Raw genomic sequence first — 18,451 nt, 5'->3', positions numbered from 1 at the left:
ATATATAATCTGCTGTGCCTGCTGTTTTGACAGTCCTGTATTTTTATTGTTGCACTAATGTGAATGCATCTCAATTTCTAGCAAACCCTTCAGAAATGATCATACATTAATTTGGCATGTTTTTTTATAAAAGGAAGGCATTGATATGGTTGTGCATGATAAGAGGAGTCTCAGTTGTTCCACAGCTCATGAGCAAAGTGAGGCCAATGGACCTTATTAATTTTGCTGCTAAACACAGCAAACGATTGAAACTTGCATCCCAGTTTAATTTTATACCAGGGTTCTCCACTCATATATTTATAATATTGAGCAATTTTGGTTAAATATACAAATTATAGGTCACCAGCAAATATTGAGAGGTTGTTGCACCAACGCATTAAGTTCTCACCAAAACCAGGACGATGGAGCACATCGCTACAGTTTTAAAACCTTTACACTGGCTCTCTGTAGCTCAAGGAATAGACTTCAACATATTGCTAGATTATAAATCACTGAATGGCTTAGTACCACAATACATTAGACATCTGCTGTCACTGCTATATCAACCTTCCAGACCTCTCAGGTCTTCTGCTCTGCATCCCCAGAAAACATGGAGAAGCAGCATTCAGCTGATATGCACCACAAATCTGGAACAAACGTCCAGAAAACTGCAAACAGCCAAAACATTGACTTTTCTTCAAATAAAGATTACAATTCCAGCTGTTTTGATTAATAGTAAGTGGAACATCGATCAACATGTTTGTGTATTTACTTGATGATTTTGATGATGGCTTTTGACATTATGTAATGTTTATTGCTTGTTTCTTAAGTGGTGACTGTATGATGCACATTTCTATAGCTGAAATGTGCTATGGAAATAAATTTGTATTGATTGATATAGTTTTATCAAAGATAGATTGTCTCTTTTGGAATTACAGCTCTGCTGCAATCAAGCTAGCGTTTTTTTTTCTCTCTCTCGAATATAATAAAAGCAAACTGGATTTTAAAGTGTTTCTTTGCAATCACGGCTCTGGCTAATAGTCATGCTGTTTTTTGTGTGCACACCCCCGTGGGCAAAGTTTTGAATATGCATGATTGATTCTCACTCAAGTCTCCAGCTCTCAAAAGATGCTAGATGAGATTTAAAATTGTTTTGGGCGGGGGTGAGCTTACAGAAAAACACAGACTGATCAGTGACTTATGTAATTTGTCTAAAAGTTGTGCACAGACTCTTCTTGAGAGGAAGTGAAGAAGAGAAGACGCAGTTTCTCGAATACTCCATTCTTCTACGGTTATTAAATATTTTACATTTCAATACAGGTTTGCAAATAATTATATGCTAAATTCATTCAGTTTCTACTTGTAGCCTTGTCAGTAAGAGAAACCTTATGGATGTTGCTTATTTTCACAAAACTGCATTTTGGATCCAGTTCTGATGTAAGAATGATGCCAAGAGACTGACAGTTTTCTTTTTTTCTGTTGGTGAAATTATTAACCAATGAGGAATCCAGCCACCCTACAGACTTCTGATTCCCATCTCCTGGATTGGCTGGGTGCATTTCTATTCTGGTAACCAGCTCAAGCGCACAATCCAATTACATTAAGGTTTCTGTTGAGCCTTTCCAGATAAGGTGTTCCCTTTTACATGACCTGCAGAGAAAAAAAAAGATGTTTTACAAGTTGAGTCATTGTGTTTGCTTACAACTTTCATTCTCCATCAGAAAACCGTTTATATGGCGATTGAATGCTTAAAATAATAATAAATAAATAAATAAACAATCATTTTATGCCAATATCATTAGTTAACCAGGACACTAAGCAACACAGTTGACAGATTTCACTGGTTTGCTTTGATAGGATGTCAAATCACAGATCTACATTTCACAGTAAGTGAAGACAGGATATTTTCATTCTTTGCTATCGTTACTGTGGTGTGTCAAAAGAAAGCAGCTAGGTTTTATTAAAGCATATTGTGAATGGGGCTTTTCTGGCTCTAAGCATGTGGTAGGAACTAAATAAGGTGCACATAAAATTTTATGTATCTCAAAAAGTAAATGCTTTAAGGCCAGTGGTGTCCAAACTTTTTTTTCACGTGGGCCAAAGTTGCCAAGTTGAAAGTACTCAAGGCCTATAAATTTATATATATTTATTTTTACGGCTCAGCGATAGAGTAAAAAGGCAATATCTTAAGGAAAAATATAGTAGAAAAGAACAAATTCCAGGTGACAAGAATGTTTTGCTTAAAAAGATGTGGATTTGTTATTAAATGCAAAATTTTCCTACTTAGCACTTTGGCCAGGGAACAGTGTCTAGGGCCCTATGAAAGCCATTTTATTTTCCGTTTCATTCCACTTTTCCCGTTTTTATTTCTCTGAATTCCAATTTTTTCCATTTTAACCATATTTATTTACCCAAAAGGGGTGTGATTATGGAGGTAATTAAAACAGTTCAACAAATTCATAACCAGAAATCCACATTTGCTGTTATTCATGTTTCACAAATATAACTGCTGTAATTCCACGGAGTATTAAATGATTTTATAAGGTGTTTAAAAGTTTTTCACTGTCATTTTTTTCTTTTATCATTTAAAGAACTCAATCGGCGCAAAGCAAATAATCATGTTTTCACATTTTATAAAATCTCCGTTTTGGAGTTAACTGAACACCAAAATACGTCACGCAGGAAAACCAGCAAACGGTAAAACCTTCCATAACGATCAGAGCCTTTGTTTATTTCTATTTCTTTTATCTGTTTTATTCTTCACTACAAGTGGTTGTAACATCCTTGTTCCACCAGTCAACTGGTGCTGACAAAACTTAAGTCTTACATTCAACCGTGTTAACTTTCCTTCTGTGTTTTCTGCATTGTGGAAGTCAGAGACCCCTAATTATCTTTATCCTCAGATGCAGTGAGGACTCTTAGACTTTCTCCAAAGCCATCGCAACTAATTTATGTCAAATATGTTGAGTAATTTGATGAGTCACTCTGCTAACAATAACTTGTTTAATGATGACCCAGTCCTTCTGAAACGGCTGTATCTTAGGGACGTGAGACAGAACGGCCAGTGGGTGGATGCACCGATGAGGCTTTTACTTGCTGCTACAGATTTTTCTGCTCCTTTCAAGAATGAAATGTAACAAACCCTGAACAAGAAGTGCTACCGGTTCTTTGATTGAAGTGGTAGTTCTGTATCCAACAGAGAATGAAAAGAATACAAGATTACTGCAATTTACGCATCAAAGCATGTGTTCCCAACCTTTATTGGATTTGTATTCAACTTAAAACATGAATCAAAGAGTATGCCGTTTGTTGATCGGTTTACACACTGAAAAAGTGTGATTTTCAGTTTTTGAACATTTGGAAGTGTGAAAATAATGCAGGTGATCCCTATCTGAATGATTTGTGGTTCGTTGGTTGACATTAAGCCCCGCTTTGACTTCAAAGTGCTGAGGCACTTTGTTATTCAGTTGACATATGGTTATAAAGTACATGTTCTTAGATCCCTCATGTCAATCCAGCAGATTAAAAGCTAAAGTTCATCAGCAAGACTTTTGCAGTTATTTGCAAATTAGCCTGGTTTCCATTACAAGTGTGTGCAAATGTCTATTGCAGTAAATACAAAATGCAATTAGAATCACTTGAATAAGTTTGTTTACGGGATGAGTCATTAAAAACATGCCGCACCCTCATCCTCCTACCACTTCCTGACATCTTCTTTGTCATTTCTGCCAGTAGTAAAATCTGGTTGTTGATTATGACTCGTGTGATGCGAAAAAACTGCTTCCTTTGCAGTTTTGCGCAATACATTAATTTCGACATTTGAACCTTGTTCCATGACTTTTTATCCAAAAAACAGTTTTTCCTGAATTGGCAAGGTTTCCATTGTGCAAATTTATTTTCGTATTTCCAATTCATGCTGCTAAATTGTCAATGGAAATGCAGGAAGTGCACAGTTTAGTTAAAAATTTACCTATTTGTATTATGTTGGGCTGCAGAGTATCAGGAAAACATGTAGTTGCGATACTGTTGCTGAAAATTGCGACGACTATTTTCCTTTCCTCAGATGGTGGAAAATCTACCAAAAAAGCAGACCTATACCATTGATGACCTGTTTGATAGATTCCTTGGAATGAATAGACTCAAACTTTATAAACAAATTTAAATAATCCGTTTTTTTTCTCACAACTAATAACCATGTCTCTTAAGTCAAATTACATCTGAGACCCTAACAGTAGGTCTCCAAACTGTTTATTTTTCCTGACCAAAGTCAGTAAACGTATACATTCTCAATTTGAAAGAATATGAAGTTGACAGAAGATAAACAAACTGTCTCTTTGCTCCTGCCCTTTGGTTTATTGTTTCAGTAACGCGTGGGAGGATGGCTCTGGCCCAGTTCCTCGTGAAAACTCATCGTCTGACTAGTTGGAGCTGGAACAACGCATAGCACTGCAACTATGCAGGGCATGCATTTCAGAGATTAAAATCTCCCGTGATTTCTTCTCCGTCTGTACAAGACAATTAAAAGTAACTTTGGCGAATCTCCTCTCTGTCCTTAAGATTTTGAGCACTTGGGATTAGACATGAGAAATAATAATTGTGAGTGGCTTTGTACCTCAATGAAAAAGTACAAGCATAATGAGACTGTAAGGTCTTTTATAATTTTAATTATACCAGCTACCATAGTGGAGAAAAGCCAATAAAGATTGATTTTTTTTTAGCAAATATCCAACTCCTGTTACTTAATATATTCCTAGAATTTTCAACTTTAACATTTAACAATCAATGTTTTTGCCTCATCTTGACATTGGGAGCATCTGCTAAACAGTAAATATAAACTCTACACTGTTATTTGAAACAAATGCTGTCTGTCATAAGCCATTATGTTTTTTGGTTTTGATTTATAGCTTTTATGTGGTTGCATTTGAGTCCTTCAGTTGACCACAGTTAATGCTAGCAGTGACTTGTATTCTCAGAAGCCTTATTGATCTCCAGCCATTGCTTTGAAACAGTGTGGGGGTTCAGACCACTTTAAGCAAACTCTTGTCCATTTGCTTAGGAAGTCTGGTTTGTTGGGAGAGTCAAACTCTTGTTAGGACCAAAAAAAGTATACTCTGGTCTGCCTAAAAACCTAGGTCTTGGTTCAATTAAAGTGAACTCTACCATGTCTCGAATTTATATGGGAATTCAAGTGGACAAGAGACCGCTCCAAAAGCAGGAAGCAGACTATAGCTTCCTGCATTCTGGGCATTCTGGGTAAATACAGCCAAAACAAATGTGTGAGTTTCATGTTCACTAGAAAATGGCCCCTGGTCTTTAACCAAAGACAAACGAGAAATCCTACAAAATTTGATGCTACTTCATTTTTGTTTACATTTCGTGAAGATGGAAATGGAACTCATGTCTTCTTCTGAGGTTTTTGTTGTTTCCTTCAGTAGTTCTTGGTGCAGTGGCGCCACAATGTAAATTAATTTTCATATTGTTTGGTACAGCGCATTGTGAAAGCGAACCACACCAGCTGAAAATGTAACAAATGTTGAAATTTTGTTCCCTAATCAAAGCAAACTTTCAGGTTTGGAAACACTCTTAAAAAACTGGGGAATTGCCTTGGTTCTTTTTGTTTCGTGACTCAGAAGACTCCCCCACTTCCTTATCTAATTTAGTTGTATTGCCTGGTGAACTTACTATTCCTTGTCTTCACATTAGCACCGTCAAGCCAGAGTCACCCCTACATGGCTGCTGATAGATAAGCAAAGTGAAACTTGATCTGTAAAAATAAAAAAAGAAAAGGACAAGCCCTGTGGGACTTCTGCAGCAGGCATGGCTTTCGCTCAATGAGGCACTTGCTGGGGCATTTACTCAACAGATTTATTTATTTTTTTTCTTTCCCAAAAGAGACTTGCACTGCAGTTCTAGCTAAGGGGGGTGTACAGTGGGTCAACTGCTGATAGAGTTACAATCTTTCCTTTGTGGAGGTGTTGGACAAATTGGACCTCACAACTGTTAAAGCAGCTTTACGGGGACAGCTGTAGCTCTCCGCCCACCAAAAACCTACCACTGCCTGTTGTTCCTTTGGGGAACCATCTGTGAGGAAGAAGTAGGCGCAGTGATTAAATGATTGTTCAACAGTTTTACCTCCGTCACTGCAGGGCAGGGGGTTGCAATCTGTGACCCTTCTGCAGTGTTAGTCTAATGACAGATGAGTGATGTTTAATGAAAAGGAACAGTCCTCTGTGTCTAGAGATGTGTTTTTTTCATGTACTTTAACTCTAACTCTAAAATTCAAAAACTAGCAACAAGGTTTCTTTGTCGTAGCAGCATACCGAAAATCTGACCTAATTAGTTTTGCCAACGGTAACAAAGTGAAAGGACCTTCAGATGTGGTGGGAATTCAGTCTGAATGAGTCAAAGTAACACATGCTTTAAACGTCAAAGTGAGTGAACATTTGTAGTTTAGCCTGGCTGAATATAACACAAGTAAATGAATCGGGTAGACGATTAGACACTTGAACTTGAGAGACATTCTTGATGAACAAATTAACTTTATATGTGATTCTATAAAACTTAAAAGTTTTTATCGGCCTGTGTGAATTTGAAATTAAATGTCTGACTGTTCTTTGTGGACCGTTTCACCACTAGCCTGATGTAGCAACACATGCATTTTTCTGTGTCATTTAAAAAAAAATCTAATTCAAACAAAGATAACCCAGTTATCTCGGAATCCACTATGACTTATATGAAATGCTTATATCTTGTCACATTTTTCAGTATATCAATAATTATTTTTGTTCTAAATGTCTCAAATACACCCATACTAGAAGAGTAGCCTTTCCTATTTTCACTCCATGACATTTATTTTTTTGTTTTGTATGTAGCATGCAGAAAAACGTAGGAACTATTGAATAGGCTACTTCAAGACATTAAATAGTGCAGTTTTCTCCGTAAAGTACACACAATAACAGCAATAAATCCATACTAAGGATTTATATTTTTACTTCTGTTTTCATGCAGTGGAATGAAATGTAAACTTGGCAGTCCCAAAAATAGTGATTTTTAAAAAAAAGAGTTTATAAACGTCTCAATGCAGAATTTATCTCTGTCATGTTGGATCAAAATTCACCATATAGGGACACAATTTGATAATTGCCATCCCGAATCAGCATATTATTTTGTTCAAAGGAGCACTATGCAGTGTTTTAGCAGTTATGCCTATGTATGGGGAAAAAAAGAAGTAATATCTGTTGTGCAGAACTTGTGGTCTTCTTGTTTTGGAATAAAAGAAAGTAAAATAGGCTGGCTTATACCTTAAAATTCATATAAAGCCATTTTTTCATGACTCAAACTTCATGACAGTAAAACAGCTGAAACACTGACTTCCTTTAAATCTAGACTAAAACACCACCTGTTTAGAGTTGCATTTGAAATGTAATCAATTGCAAATTTAACGATGGCACTTAACTTAATGTAATATTTTGATTGATTCTATGTTGCAATACTTTGTGTTTTTGTGCTTGTGATGTAAAGCCTTGTAGCTGAAATATGCTATACAAATAAAATTTTATTTGATTTTACTCCACTAGATATAGTACAAAATAAAATATAATGGTTACAGAAATTCCTCAGTTCCTAATGCAGCTTATTTTTAAAATGTTTCCATTTCCAGTGTGACATATTAGTGAAGGTTAAAGCATAATGTGGAAAAACTGTGATAGCGCTAGTGCAGCTGTAAACTGCAGCTGATGAGCTTGTGTGATTCCCATTGAGACATCTATTTCCTTCCCCGTTTTTTTCTCCCATCTTTCCCAGGATTTTTTCAAATGTCGCATATGCAAAAAAAGATGTAGGAAATATTTTACACAAATGGACACAACCGGCTCACTTTGATCTGTCGTTTTCATGTAGCTTTCTGCAACCAGTCACTGTATTTATTCAATTCATTATTCATTAATATTTGGAGAGAACAATCCAAAATCCACATGATTACCCCTTGCTTTTTTTTCCTGCTGATTTCCAACTCGTCTACAATCAGATACAAGTGAAATTTGTGTAAAACCATAGTATTGATTTACTTTAAAACAATTACCTTTGTTTTATGCTCTGTAAGCAAATGCAGCAGCCTGCTTTTTCTCCTGAATCATGACTGTTGTGCTCTAGAGTTGAAAAGGCACAGCTCTATAAAGCATGTGGGCTGTGCGATCGGCCAGCTACTTATTTATCAGCAGTGACACTATCTGCGGCGCTTTGTGAAAAGAAAGTCAGTCATTCAGAACAGCGGGGGCCACCTTGGCTGTCAAAGCAGGATTTAGGCTACATTTCCCACGGTTGCCATGACGACCGTGGGAAGTGATTATGGAGAGCGGGTTTCGGAGCGGAGCTGTTACCAGTGGGTATTACCGTGGTGGTTTGCACAGTGATCATCCAAGAATTACTGGCTCGCGATCAAACGTTTGTTTTACAATGAGCTGCTGTGTTCTGAGATGCTGTCGCTGCTCTGTGTCTGAATTGTTGGATTAATTTGTGCCTTTTCTTTCTCTCTTTCTTTCTAGGACACAATGTGGTTAAATGGGACAGAAAGGAGTAGAACGTGAAGATTCTCTGACCCTTGCCCCTGACTCCCAACCGTCCGAGAGGGTGTCGGACCTCACCGAGGCATTCCTGGGCCGTTGGCACTAAAATGTCCCTAAGTGGTGGCACTGCAGGCGGGAAAGGTGTGGACTCGAATGCGGTGGACACTTACGACAGCGGGGATGAGTGGGATATCGGTGTTGGAAATCTGATCATCGACCTCGACGCGGACTTAGAGAAGGACAAACTTGAGATGTCTGGCACCAAGGACAGCATGGCGGCACCACCCAGCGCAGTGGCAGCGTTGCCCGACAACATACGATTCGTCAGCCCGGTCTCCGGCGCTCAAGGCAAGGAGAGCAAATCCAAATACAAGCGCAGCAAGAACTCTAAAGACAATAGCAGCAAAGCTTCCGCGGATGGGGGGAAAAAGGAGCCCACCGGACGGACTCAAGGGGAACCAACAGGTGCAGCAGCAAGCGCGGTCGCTGCCGGCAACAATTCCACCTCCGGGAAGAACATGGAAAAAGGGGGCAAGGCCTCCCGAGGTGTTCTCGGTGGTAAAAAAGACAAGGAAGGAGCCGGGGGGAAAAATAAGAAAGACAAAACAGATGGCGCCCCAGTCGTGGCAATTGGTGTCTCTGAGAAGGACGTATCTCAGGCCCAAGTTGCTTTGGGAAATAGTCGTAATGCATCCTTTGAGAACACACAATCAACAGACTTGGCAGATGCTAATCAAATGGGGAATATTGCACTTGAATCTGTTGGGATAGTACCAGCTTTGACCTCCAAAACTGAACCAGATGAGGTGGAAAATGTTAACAGTGAATGCAAGACGTTAAAGAAGATTAAAAATGAGAAGGTAGGTTGTTCATTTTACTCCGTTGTGATGTTTGTTGAATCTCTATCATCGCCTTTTGCTCTGACGGATCACATTCAAATTGCATGGATGTATACGTATTGTTTCTTCTTTAGATCAAAGCATTGACATTTTAACCAAAGGAAAAAGAAAAAAAAGTAGAATGAAAAGACTGATTGGCGTGTTTAGAATACCACGGCTTTTCTGTTTTCTCTAGTGAGTTTTAGAAGCCATGGATGCAGCTCTTTAAAACAAAACTGTCTTTCATTGATATCTATTTAATGCAATCTGAACCAGCGCTTTGGGCTTCTTGACATTGCTCTTTGACAGCCTGTTGCTTTCAGCAGGCATGGAGATGCATTGCATTCCCTAAAGCAATCTGACATGTGATGCATGCAAAGAGGCCCACTGCTGTTTTCTCTTTTATTACCATCCTATGAATGAGAGCACCCTTGACGAATGGGATGCCGTGACCCGTCACAGGAAATGGTCCACACAGTGGCGATGTTCTTTTTCCCGACTTGACTGCAAAGGCTTTATTTATCTTAAAGGAATGGACAGTTTATTTCCCATTTGAAACACTTCTCAAGGCCTGTTAAGTAACAGTTAACTAAAGTTCTTCACATTAGCCAGTGAAGAATTAATTGCGGACCGTAAGACAATCGACACTGTCAGCCTTGGGCGGTACAAAGCATTTCGCCTGCGAAGTCAAGCAAACGTCGAAGCGTGTTCCACTTTTTCTTTTTGTTGTTGAACAATTTCGACGCTGACATTGTCATACAAGAATAATATAAAGATCTGTGTAGCTATTCACCCACACTTATCTTGTTCACTCAGAGCGGATCTATCACTGTGTCTTTTGTATGCTTCATAGCAGCCTTTTTATGCTCTTGCGGTATAAAAGACAGCAGAGTGGGGAAGTGCAGAGGACTGTTTTTGTCTGTCATCGTGTTCCATTCTTAATCCCACAAGCCCTGGCAATGCCTGGTGGAGCAGTGTGTGTGGAGGGGGAGCTGGTGCTCAGCACGCCTTCCTCTGTTTTCCTGGTGCTCTGAAAGTGGCGTGGGGGATGGGCGACAAGGAAGCCTGTTTGATTCCTTAAATCCAGGACACCCAGTCATGAACACAAGCTGTAGAGCCTCCTGTGGCTGGACAGCTATGAAATGAATTTTAGGAAAGTCTTTGTAGTCATAGTGTATTTAGAATTAAAGGACCTTTTTTTGGGAGAACCAACAAGAACAACAGGCAGCAATGAATAAAAGACAGAGGTCAGAACTGCTTTGTAGCTGCAGGCTGTTGAAATGTATCCTTGAAAACAAGAGGGTGGTGAGGTGTGATTCAAAAGCAGCGTTAATCAATATTGACTTGAAGAGGCTTTTATATAGTCAGGTAAGCCCAGTTGAAGGAAAATGCACAAAAAGAGCATTTAATTCTTGTTAGGCAGTTTGCTTTTCTTTGATGTATGTTTCTGTATAACTTGTCGTTCCATAAGAGAAAAAGCAACGTCAAGTACAGCCAGAAGAATGCATTTAGGTTGATGGCTTGATCATATTTTAAATTTAAATAAACTTTGCCTTACAAGTTTTAACAAATTCATTTTTACTATCAATTATTAGTTTTATTATTATGAGAATGAGTATTTCAAGCAAAAGGTATTCTTAAATGTGCTTGTCCTTGCGTATTTTCAAATACAATTTGGATCCTTTACCACTTTCTTGTCATAGTGTTTGGAGCCTGTTTCTATGAGGTAAAAACATCACTTGTGAAAACTATTCCTGTGTACAATCAGATTTGTACACATTCTCTGGGAGCAGCACAGTTCCCTCTCATCAATTGATCCACTTCATGACTAGTTTACCCGGCAAGATTTTCAAAACCTGAGAGACCACACACATGGCAATAAAATGTCTTAGCCATAACAGGTTTGGCTGTACAGTGTGTGGTGTTCAACCACATGGCATGAGCAATGCACCACACACAAACTCGCCAATATTCAAATGTCAAATAGAAAATCTCCTAAAATCTCACCAAACAAGAATTGAGAGTAGATAAATGTGACAGACTAGGAAAAATCAATAGTTTCTGGAGTATAGCGGAGAAAAAACACTACAACTATGTCTCCAATGTTAACCAAATTTTCTGGTTCGCCATGTCTTTGGTGTATTTTAAAGTCCCCTTTGGCTAAATGTCACATCCATTTAGCCAAAGGGGCTAAATGGAGGAGACGAGAAAATGCATTTTCTCCTCGAGGAACACCAAACGTTCTGCGGCATTGAGACAAGTCAATTCAACATGTTGAGTATTCCCAATTTTAGATTAGAGTGGTCCCCGACATTCTTCCGAATGGACTAGACCAATCTTCACACACCACACATGGCAGCAATACCTCTTAAGATTATCTTAAATTTCATCCCAGTAATCGGAATAATTGTCAGAACGGGGAAATCGGGAGAAAAATTTGCATTAAAATCTTGTCATGTGAACTTAGGCATTAGTCGATGACTCGTGTTGTACCTTCAGCAAATATTATAGCTATAGCATGTCCGTCACTAAAATATTCATCAAGTGTGGCCTAGAAGAGTGAGACTCCATCCAACTGGTGATATGTATTACTGTCATCTAGAGAATAAATGCATGAAACTTGAAATCTAATAGTCCAGCCTAGTAAATATTGCATACGAGCATTTCTTTGTGATCGTGCTGTTGCTCACTCTGATACTGCAAGGACCATTGCTACCTGATACATTGTGCTGTTTCATGAGCATCATGAAGCATATGTTTAGAGACTGCAGATCTAACCACTAATATATAAGTAAAGTTCATTATAGATCATCGTTCCTTGATAAATAGAGGCAATAGTGCACACTACAGATAACTTTGTCCATTCATCCGGACTATGTGTGCTTTCATGGCGTCCTGTTGAGATTACAGAATCCATAAGGTGTGGCTTTCAACACTCGGCATTCATCTGAGCAGTGGATGAGATGTGTGGGGGATCCCCATGGCCCCCAAGGGCTTGTTGTGATCCTCATGCTGCCTTTTCAAATCCATTCAATGCTTTAAATACAAGCCCAGTTGTTGTGGAGCATCCTTAGCATGTTATCAGCATCAGATTTCACTGAGCAGCACATTTCTCAGATCCAACGGACTCTGGAAAATCAAGAGGTACATGTCCTCTCACTTCAAACCGTGGACTGCTGATGCTTCTACTTTTATTTATATATATATATATAAATATATATATCACTTATGTCACTGTTGGTCTTCAGTCCAGTATCACCTCTTAAGCTCATTAAAGTTACAGGAATGTGACTACCTTGTGACATGAAACAGGGACCTAAACATTGTTGGAATGACTTCACTGATCGGAAATCTTCGAATGCTGTAAAAATAAAAACATGTAAACGTCCGAATCAAAGGACAAACTTGAAGGTAACTCAATGTATAGTTTGCTTGTTTTGTTTTTTTATTAACAAAAACTTAAAGCAAAGTTAGGAGATTTGTCCCTTTGAGCTGGCAAGTAGATATAAAGTAAGCTATCACTGTTGGTGGATATGGACTGTCACCACTCACCAGATAACCTGGCCAGCTCAAAATGAGCCAGCTCTTATCAGAGGCGGTTTGATTTAGCAGTTTTATTCTAAAATTATGACAAATGAGGAAAACACTTGAGAAGCCCCTAAATCAACACTGGTGATCAGAATTCATTCCAGTATGTTGAAAGTTTTTCTCCCAGTGCCTCTGAAGAAAGTGGACCTTCTGTTAGTCAAAAAACTGTTCTTTTATGGGATCAACTTTCTTTCTGATTGTTGTGCATGAAGGGGAACAAAATTTTAACCACAGCCCTTGAGCTAAAACCAACTCGTAATTCCTTTTTAGGAAACCTATTTACCTTTCAAAAACGGTTTCATGTTTCCCTGTCAGCTGGTAATGAAGATGTTGCAACTGTGCAAATATTGTTGATTATTGTACATCCACCTTACGGGAGCATTCAGTTTTCTTTTTGGGTTTGGTTTTGATTTTTTTTTTTTTGCATCCTGCAGTTAACTGTAAAACTGGCATTCATGGGAATTAGAAATGACACAGAAAATGATTATTGCTTGCAGTTGGATCACTGTGTCAAACTTAATGGCTCGTTTCACGTTCAATCTTTCTTTGGCGGGGAAGTTTGAGTTCAGCTCAGCTGTGTAATACATGCTTGCTGTGTGTTGTGCAAAGTGCGATCAGTTGAAATAAAGGAGGATTAGGGTGTTGGAAAACAGTTTCAAAATGGGTTCATTTGAAGGAACTAGAGTTGTGTAATCCATCTGCTAATCAGTACATGTCTCTTTAGCAATCTTGTTCTCCATGGTGCCGGTGTAATAGCTGTGGCTACATTTTCTGTGTCCCAAGTTAATACTCCCCAAAGCTTTGGCTTTCAGATGCTGAATAAATCATCTCTGCTTCCTTCGTACAAGTGCTAACCACCTTGTGAGTGCGTCTCACTCTCCCACCTCTCATTATACAAATCTAGAGGAGTGAGGCATTGTCAGCTTCCTCGATGTGCCACTGGCCTTGATAAATGGAGCAGCTCTCATGGAAAATTACATTGGCAGTGTTACTTTCAAGCAGGGAGTAGGGAGGGGAGGGGGGTAGAAAGGAAAGAGCTCTGCATTGCTGCTGCTGTCCAGCGCTGGGGGTGGAGGGATCTCATGAGAGCTAGCTTGAGCTCTTTCTCTTTGCTGCCTGTGCCTGACAGACTGTTGCTGTTGTGCTACAGTTCATTCTTTTAAGTAGTGCCAAGGATTGTAAAAGCTATGAAACAGAAGAAAGGCTGACTTGTAATGGGGGTGGTGGTGCAAGCTACAGCTAGCTTAGTTCACACTGTGGCTTTTGGCACACCTGTGTGTACTTGTGAAGCAGCGCATGCTACGCTATACCTCGTAGCCCATTGAACTGAGTAAATGTCAATTAAAAGCCTCCGAATGTCTTTAAAACATTTATATATGCGGAGTCTTGAAGACCTGATTTGTAATGTATTCATCAAAAATGTCAGGATTAGGCCTGTCACAATAACAAATTTTGCTGAGCGATTGTCTAAAAAATGATGGCGATAAACGATAATATTGTTTCAAGGCCTTTTGACACTCATTTCATGGAAATGACTAATAATGCATGCGATTTCCTGCCATAGAAAGATGCACTTTATTTTCAAAAGAACACATAAGACTGGAACTAATAAACTAAATAAAAAAAACAAACAGAAAAAACAAAATGGATTCTCAGTCTGCATGGAGTTTGCATGTTCTCTCTGTATATTTGTGGGTGCATGCGTGGGTTTTCTCTGGGTACTCCGGTTTCCTCCCACAGTCCAAAAATATGACTGTCAGGTTAATTGGTTTGTCTAAATTCTCGCTAGGTGTGAGTGTGTTGAGTGTATGTGTGCATGGTTGTTTGTCCTGTCTGTCCCTGTGTTGCCCTTCGACAGACTGGCGACCTGTCCAGGGTGACCCCGCCTCTCGCCCGGAACGTTAGCTGGAGAGGCACCAGCAACCCACCGACCCCAATAAGGAACAAGGGTGTAAAGAAAATGGATGGATGGATGGAAATAAATACTGCATTCAACCAAAAGAGTGCAGATTATGAAGTCTACATTTCCTTTATTGACCTTCAGTAATCGCGAGATTTAAATAGAGAAGACGGGCACATCCGACTACCTAATGCAGTAGTTCACACTACGCCGATTTTTTTTGCCCCTATTTTCCCCTTACGATAATCTTAGAACGTTGGCCGATCTAAGATTCTTGCTGATTTCGTAACCGATCATTCTGCAGTGTGTGGTGTGTTACGGTTGATTGTCGTGGCCGCTCCGATCTAAATCAGGGGTTTTTCCCGACTGGAGGCGTTAACGCTGAATGTGACATGTAGCCAATCGGAAAGCTCGGATTCTCCTCCGTGCTTTCTGAGGGGAAATTACTGAGGGGAATCCCAAATACGGCACAACCTGAAGTCCAGCGGACATCGGAGATGATATATGGAAACAATATTAATATTTATTCAACATTTTGTGCAAAGAATATAGAAATGACAAGCAGAGGAGTTGGAGCCAAATTGCTACCGCAGTTGATGAACCCGGTAACTTTTCAGCTGCTCTTCGTTAAGGTGACATAAATAGGTTCTAATGATTTTCATTCAGTCAGGACTTTACGCTGACTCTAGCCACATGCGTCACAGGTAGATTCTAGTAAAGCATTGATTAATGCCTGGTTTTAAAATGAATTAACTGGACTTGTAGCCTTTATTTTGTGCCCAGGTGGCTGGACACCACACAGCAGGATCGAACCCGATCAAACCGTTTTGCCTAGGATTTCTGTCGGCTAATGTGTGGGTCCCTCAGGTTTTGAAAATGGGCCGACAGTCTGCCGAAAACTCGTGTCGTGTGCGCTGGACATTAGACTAAGGAAATGAGGAAGGGAGGGTCAGTGGAGAACACCGGAGTTGAGCCTTTTTTCATTCAGTGTAATCAATAGAAAGAAAAAAAAGGCAAGAAGAGACGATAAAGCCGATAATTAAAATGAGGTCGATAGGTTTAATTTATTGTGCGATTAATTGATTTATTGTTTATCGCGACAGGTCTAGTCAGGATTGTAAAATAGAAACTAATTGTTTTTAACAATAATTTAATCTTTTTTTTCTACTGCTATAAAATATGGCGATAAGCATATTTATCGTCATTGGCATAAAGTTTTAGCAATAATTTACTCATCTGCTAAGTGCTTTCTGAGTGATTATTGTACAAAAGGTCTCAAACTTCTGGGATTATCGGCTATAATAACCAGTCTGCTGTCTGTAGCTACCCAACTATAGTTTGAAAACGTCTTGGTGATTGGTAGTGAAGCCAGAAATGTTCAAAAGCAGCCAAATTTGTCTTTGTCTTGTTGGAAAATTCACCTATTTGCAGATTTTTTAATCTTTTTTTTGCAAAGCATCCCTATAAATACCTAGATGCAAGGGTATTTCACACGCTATTGGCTGGTGTTTGCAAGGCAGCCAATCCAGGAGCACTATTTATTTCCTCCAAGAACAGAAACACTAAATGCTGTGGATGTTACCTCATGCTGTACTGCTAGAACAGTTTCTGCTGTGCGTACTAATTCAAATAGAGGATTATTTTGGTGTTTGAGTTACTGAAATAAGCAGGTAGAGTAATTTTTAGAAGGGAGTCTCGAGTATGAGTGGAATTAAGCCATTTACGGGCAGCTGTGATCCCTAACCCCGCGAATACCACCGGTCCACTGTATTCCAATATCACCTTTTTAAAATCTTAGCATGTCTTGATACAACATGAGGGAGAAATCTACAAGATTGGATTAATTTTGCAATGAAGACAAAAATTCAGAAGTGATTTCAAAATAATAGTGTGTGAAACCAACAGCCAGGTGCAGGTACCAACGCAATTGGTTCTCACCAACTTTCATCCAGCTCAACGCTTCGACTACAAACGTAGCTTAATCAGTTTTTACTATCGCTGTTACTGGTGTATAAAAACTTGTACTTATAATAAGGAAACAATGCTTGGTCTGGTGGGGTGGCAAACTTTAAACAGAAAAACCCAAACCACTATATTGAACCCAAGATCTTCTTGCTCCAACCAGTGGATGTCCACTATGGAGTTGGATCAAACTTCTGCAAAAGTTGATCAATTAGTAATAGAGATCTAATAGAGTTCAGCTAAGCTTTATTTGATAATAAGTTGGTTTCTGGCACATGGGTTAGAAAACAAGCCATTACTTTGAACTTGTTTTATGTTTAAGTGGTGCAATATGAACTCCCCCTTTAGGACCAGTTCACACAAATGGATGAAATCGTTCTTTTCAAGTACCGCGCCTAAAGATTATCAATAACAGGAGACCCATTTCATCTGTTCCTCCACATCGCTGTGATTGAACATTTTGCCATTTTTAACCACAGTACGTTCGGAGTCATTTATTTGAGACCGTTTGGATCACAGCATGCTGATATAACAGGCGTTTGAGGTCACAGAGCGGATGATATGTAGTTTTGTACCGAGTTGTCTCTGCTCTGCCTCAATGCCACTGTGATTTCTGCATTGTTGCCTGTTTGAAGAATTTGCCCTCAGGGAGTCGCTCGCTGCTGCATGTGAAAAATGTTTGACACTAATCATTTTTCCACAACTACCATTAGTCGCCTTCACAGTGATGTGAATTGCTTCGGGCTTGTAGGCAAAACAAAATTAGATGTGAAGAATATTAAGAAAGGAAAAAAAAAAACGACTTTCATAATGGACATTGATGGTCCTAGTTTATATAAGACTTTCTTTCTTCTTTTTTCCCCCTCATCTCATTTAGATTTAACAAATTGCTTCTTAATTTATTTTTCACTTGCATGTCAGTTGTTAAACTATTTCCACAAAGTGAGGTTGACTTTAGAGTGAAGGTGTAGGCGATAATTGCGGTAATATGATTTAATAATGGCTGAGTCTTTGTGTGTTATTCCTGGGACTGCTCCTTTTGGCAGCACAGAACGGCGCATACCACGCATTCCACACATCTTCAAGGTTCACCGTGCCCCTTCCCTCCCAGACATGCCAGTGCAAATCAAACTGCCTGCTAGAATCTGCGTAAATCAAAATGGCTTATATAGCCTGATGGGATACACGAAAGTGAATTTTCCTTTAAATGTCGCAAATCAGTAGCAGAACATATGCTCTTCTATTGAGGCTACTAACAGGTGCTGAGGTCCTACCCTTATTTTTTGTAAGAGATCTCTGTTACACCAGCATGTGTCCGATTTACGATTTTCCTGCTGATTATGCAGCTTCGATTCAAAAATATTTGCCTCCTATGGTTACATAAAATTGCTACCTAGCTTGTTGGGTTGCAACTACGTGTTGCGGATTTTGCTTCAGTTCTTGGATTTAAAGGTCAGAATGTCCACATTTGTTGTGGAATACTTAGGATTTATTATGCTATCATAAATACAAATTTTATGATCCTATTTCTGTCAGTAAAAATAGTCTCTATAGTGTGTTTGAAAAAGAAGCTCTCATGC

At 39.1% G+C, this 18,451-nt stretch overlaps 1 protein-coding gene across 1 annotated transcript in view; it reads left to right on the top strand.

Moving 5' to 3' along the window:
* The window catches only part of znf609b (zinc finger protein 609b), a 93,711-nt gene that overhangs the window by 17,770 nt on the left and 57,490 nt on the right, over positions 1-18,451 (top strand). Inside the window, exon 2 of the mRNA XM_008404680.2 lies at positions 8,523-9,403. Within this exon, the coding sequence (XP_008402902.1) occupies positions 8,651-9,403 (753 nt within the window). The 5' untranslated portion in view covers positions 8,523-8,650. The remainder of the gene's footprint in view (positions 1-8,522; positions 9,404-18,451) is intronic.

The sequence above is a fragment of the Poecilia reticulata genome, linkage group LG3 (assembly GCF_000633615.1).
Source record: "Poecilia reticulata strain Guanapo linkage group LG3, Guppy_female_1.0+MT, whole genome shotgun sequence".
NCBI lineage: Eukaryota > Metazoa > Chordata > Actinopteri > Cyprinodontiformes > Poeciliidae > Poecilia > Poecilia reticulata.
The sequence above is the reverse complement of the archived record's forward strand: the minus strand, read 5'-3'. Positions and strand labels throughout refer to the sequence as shown.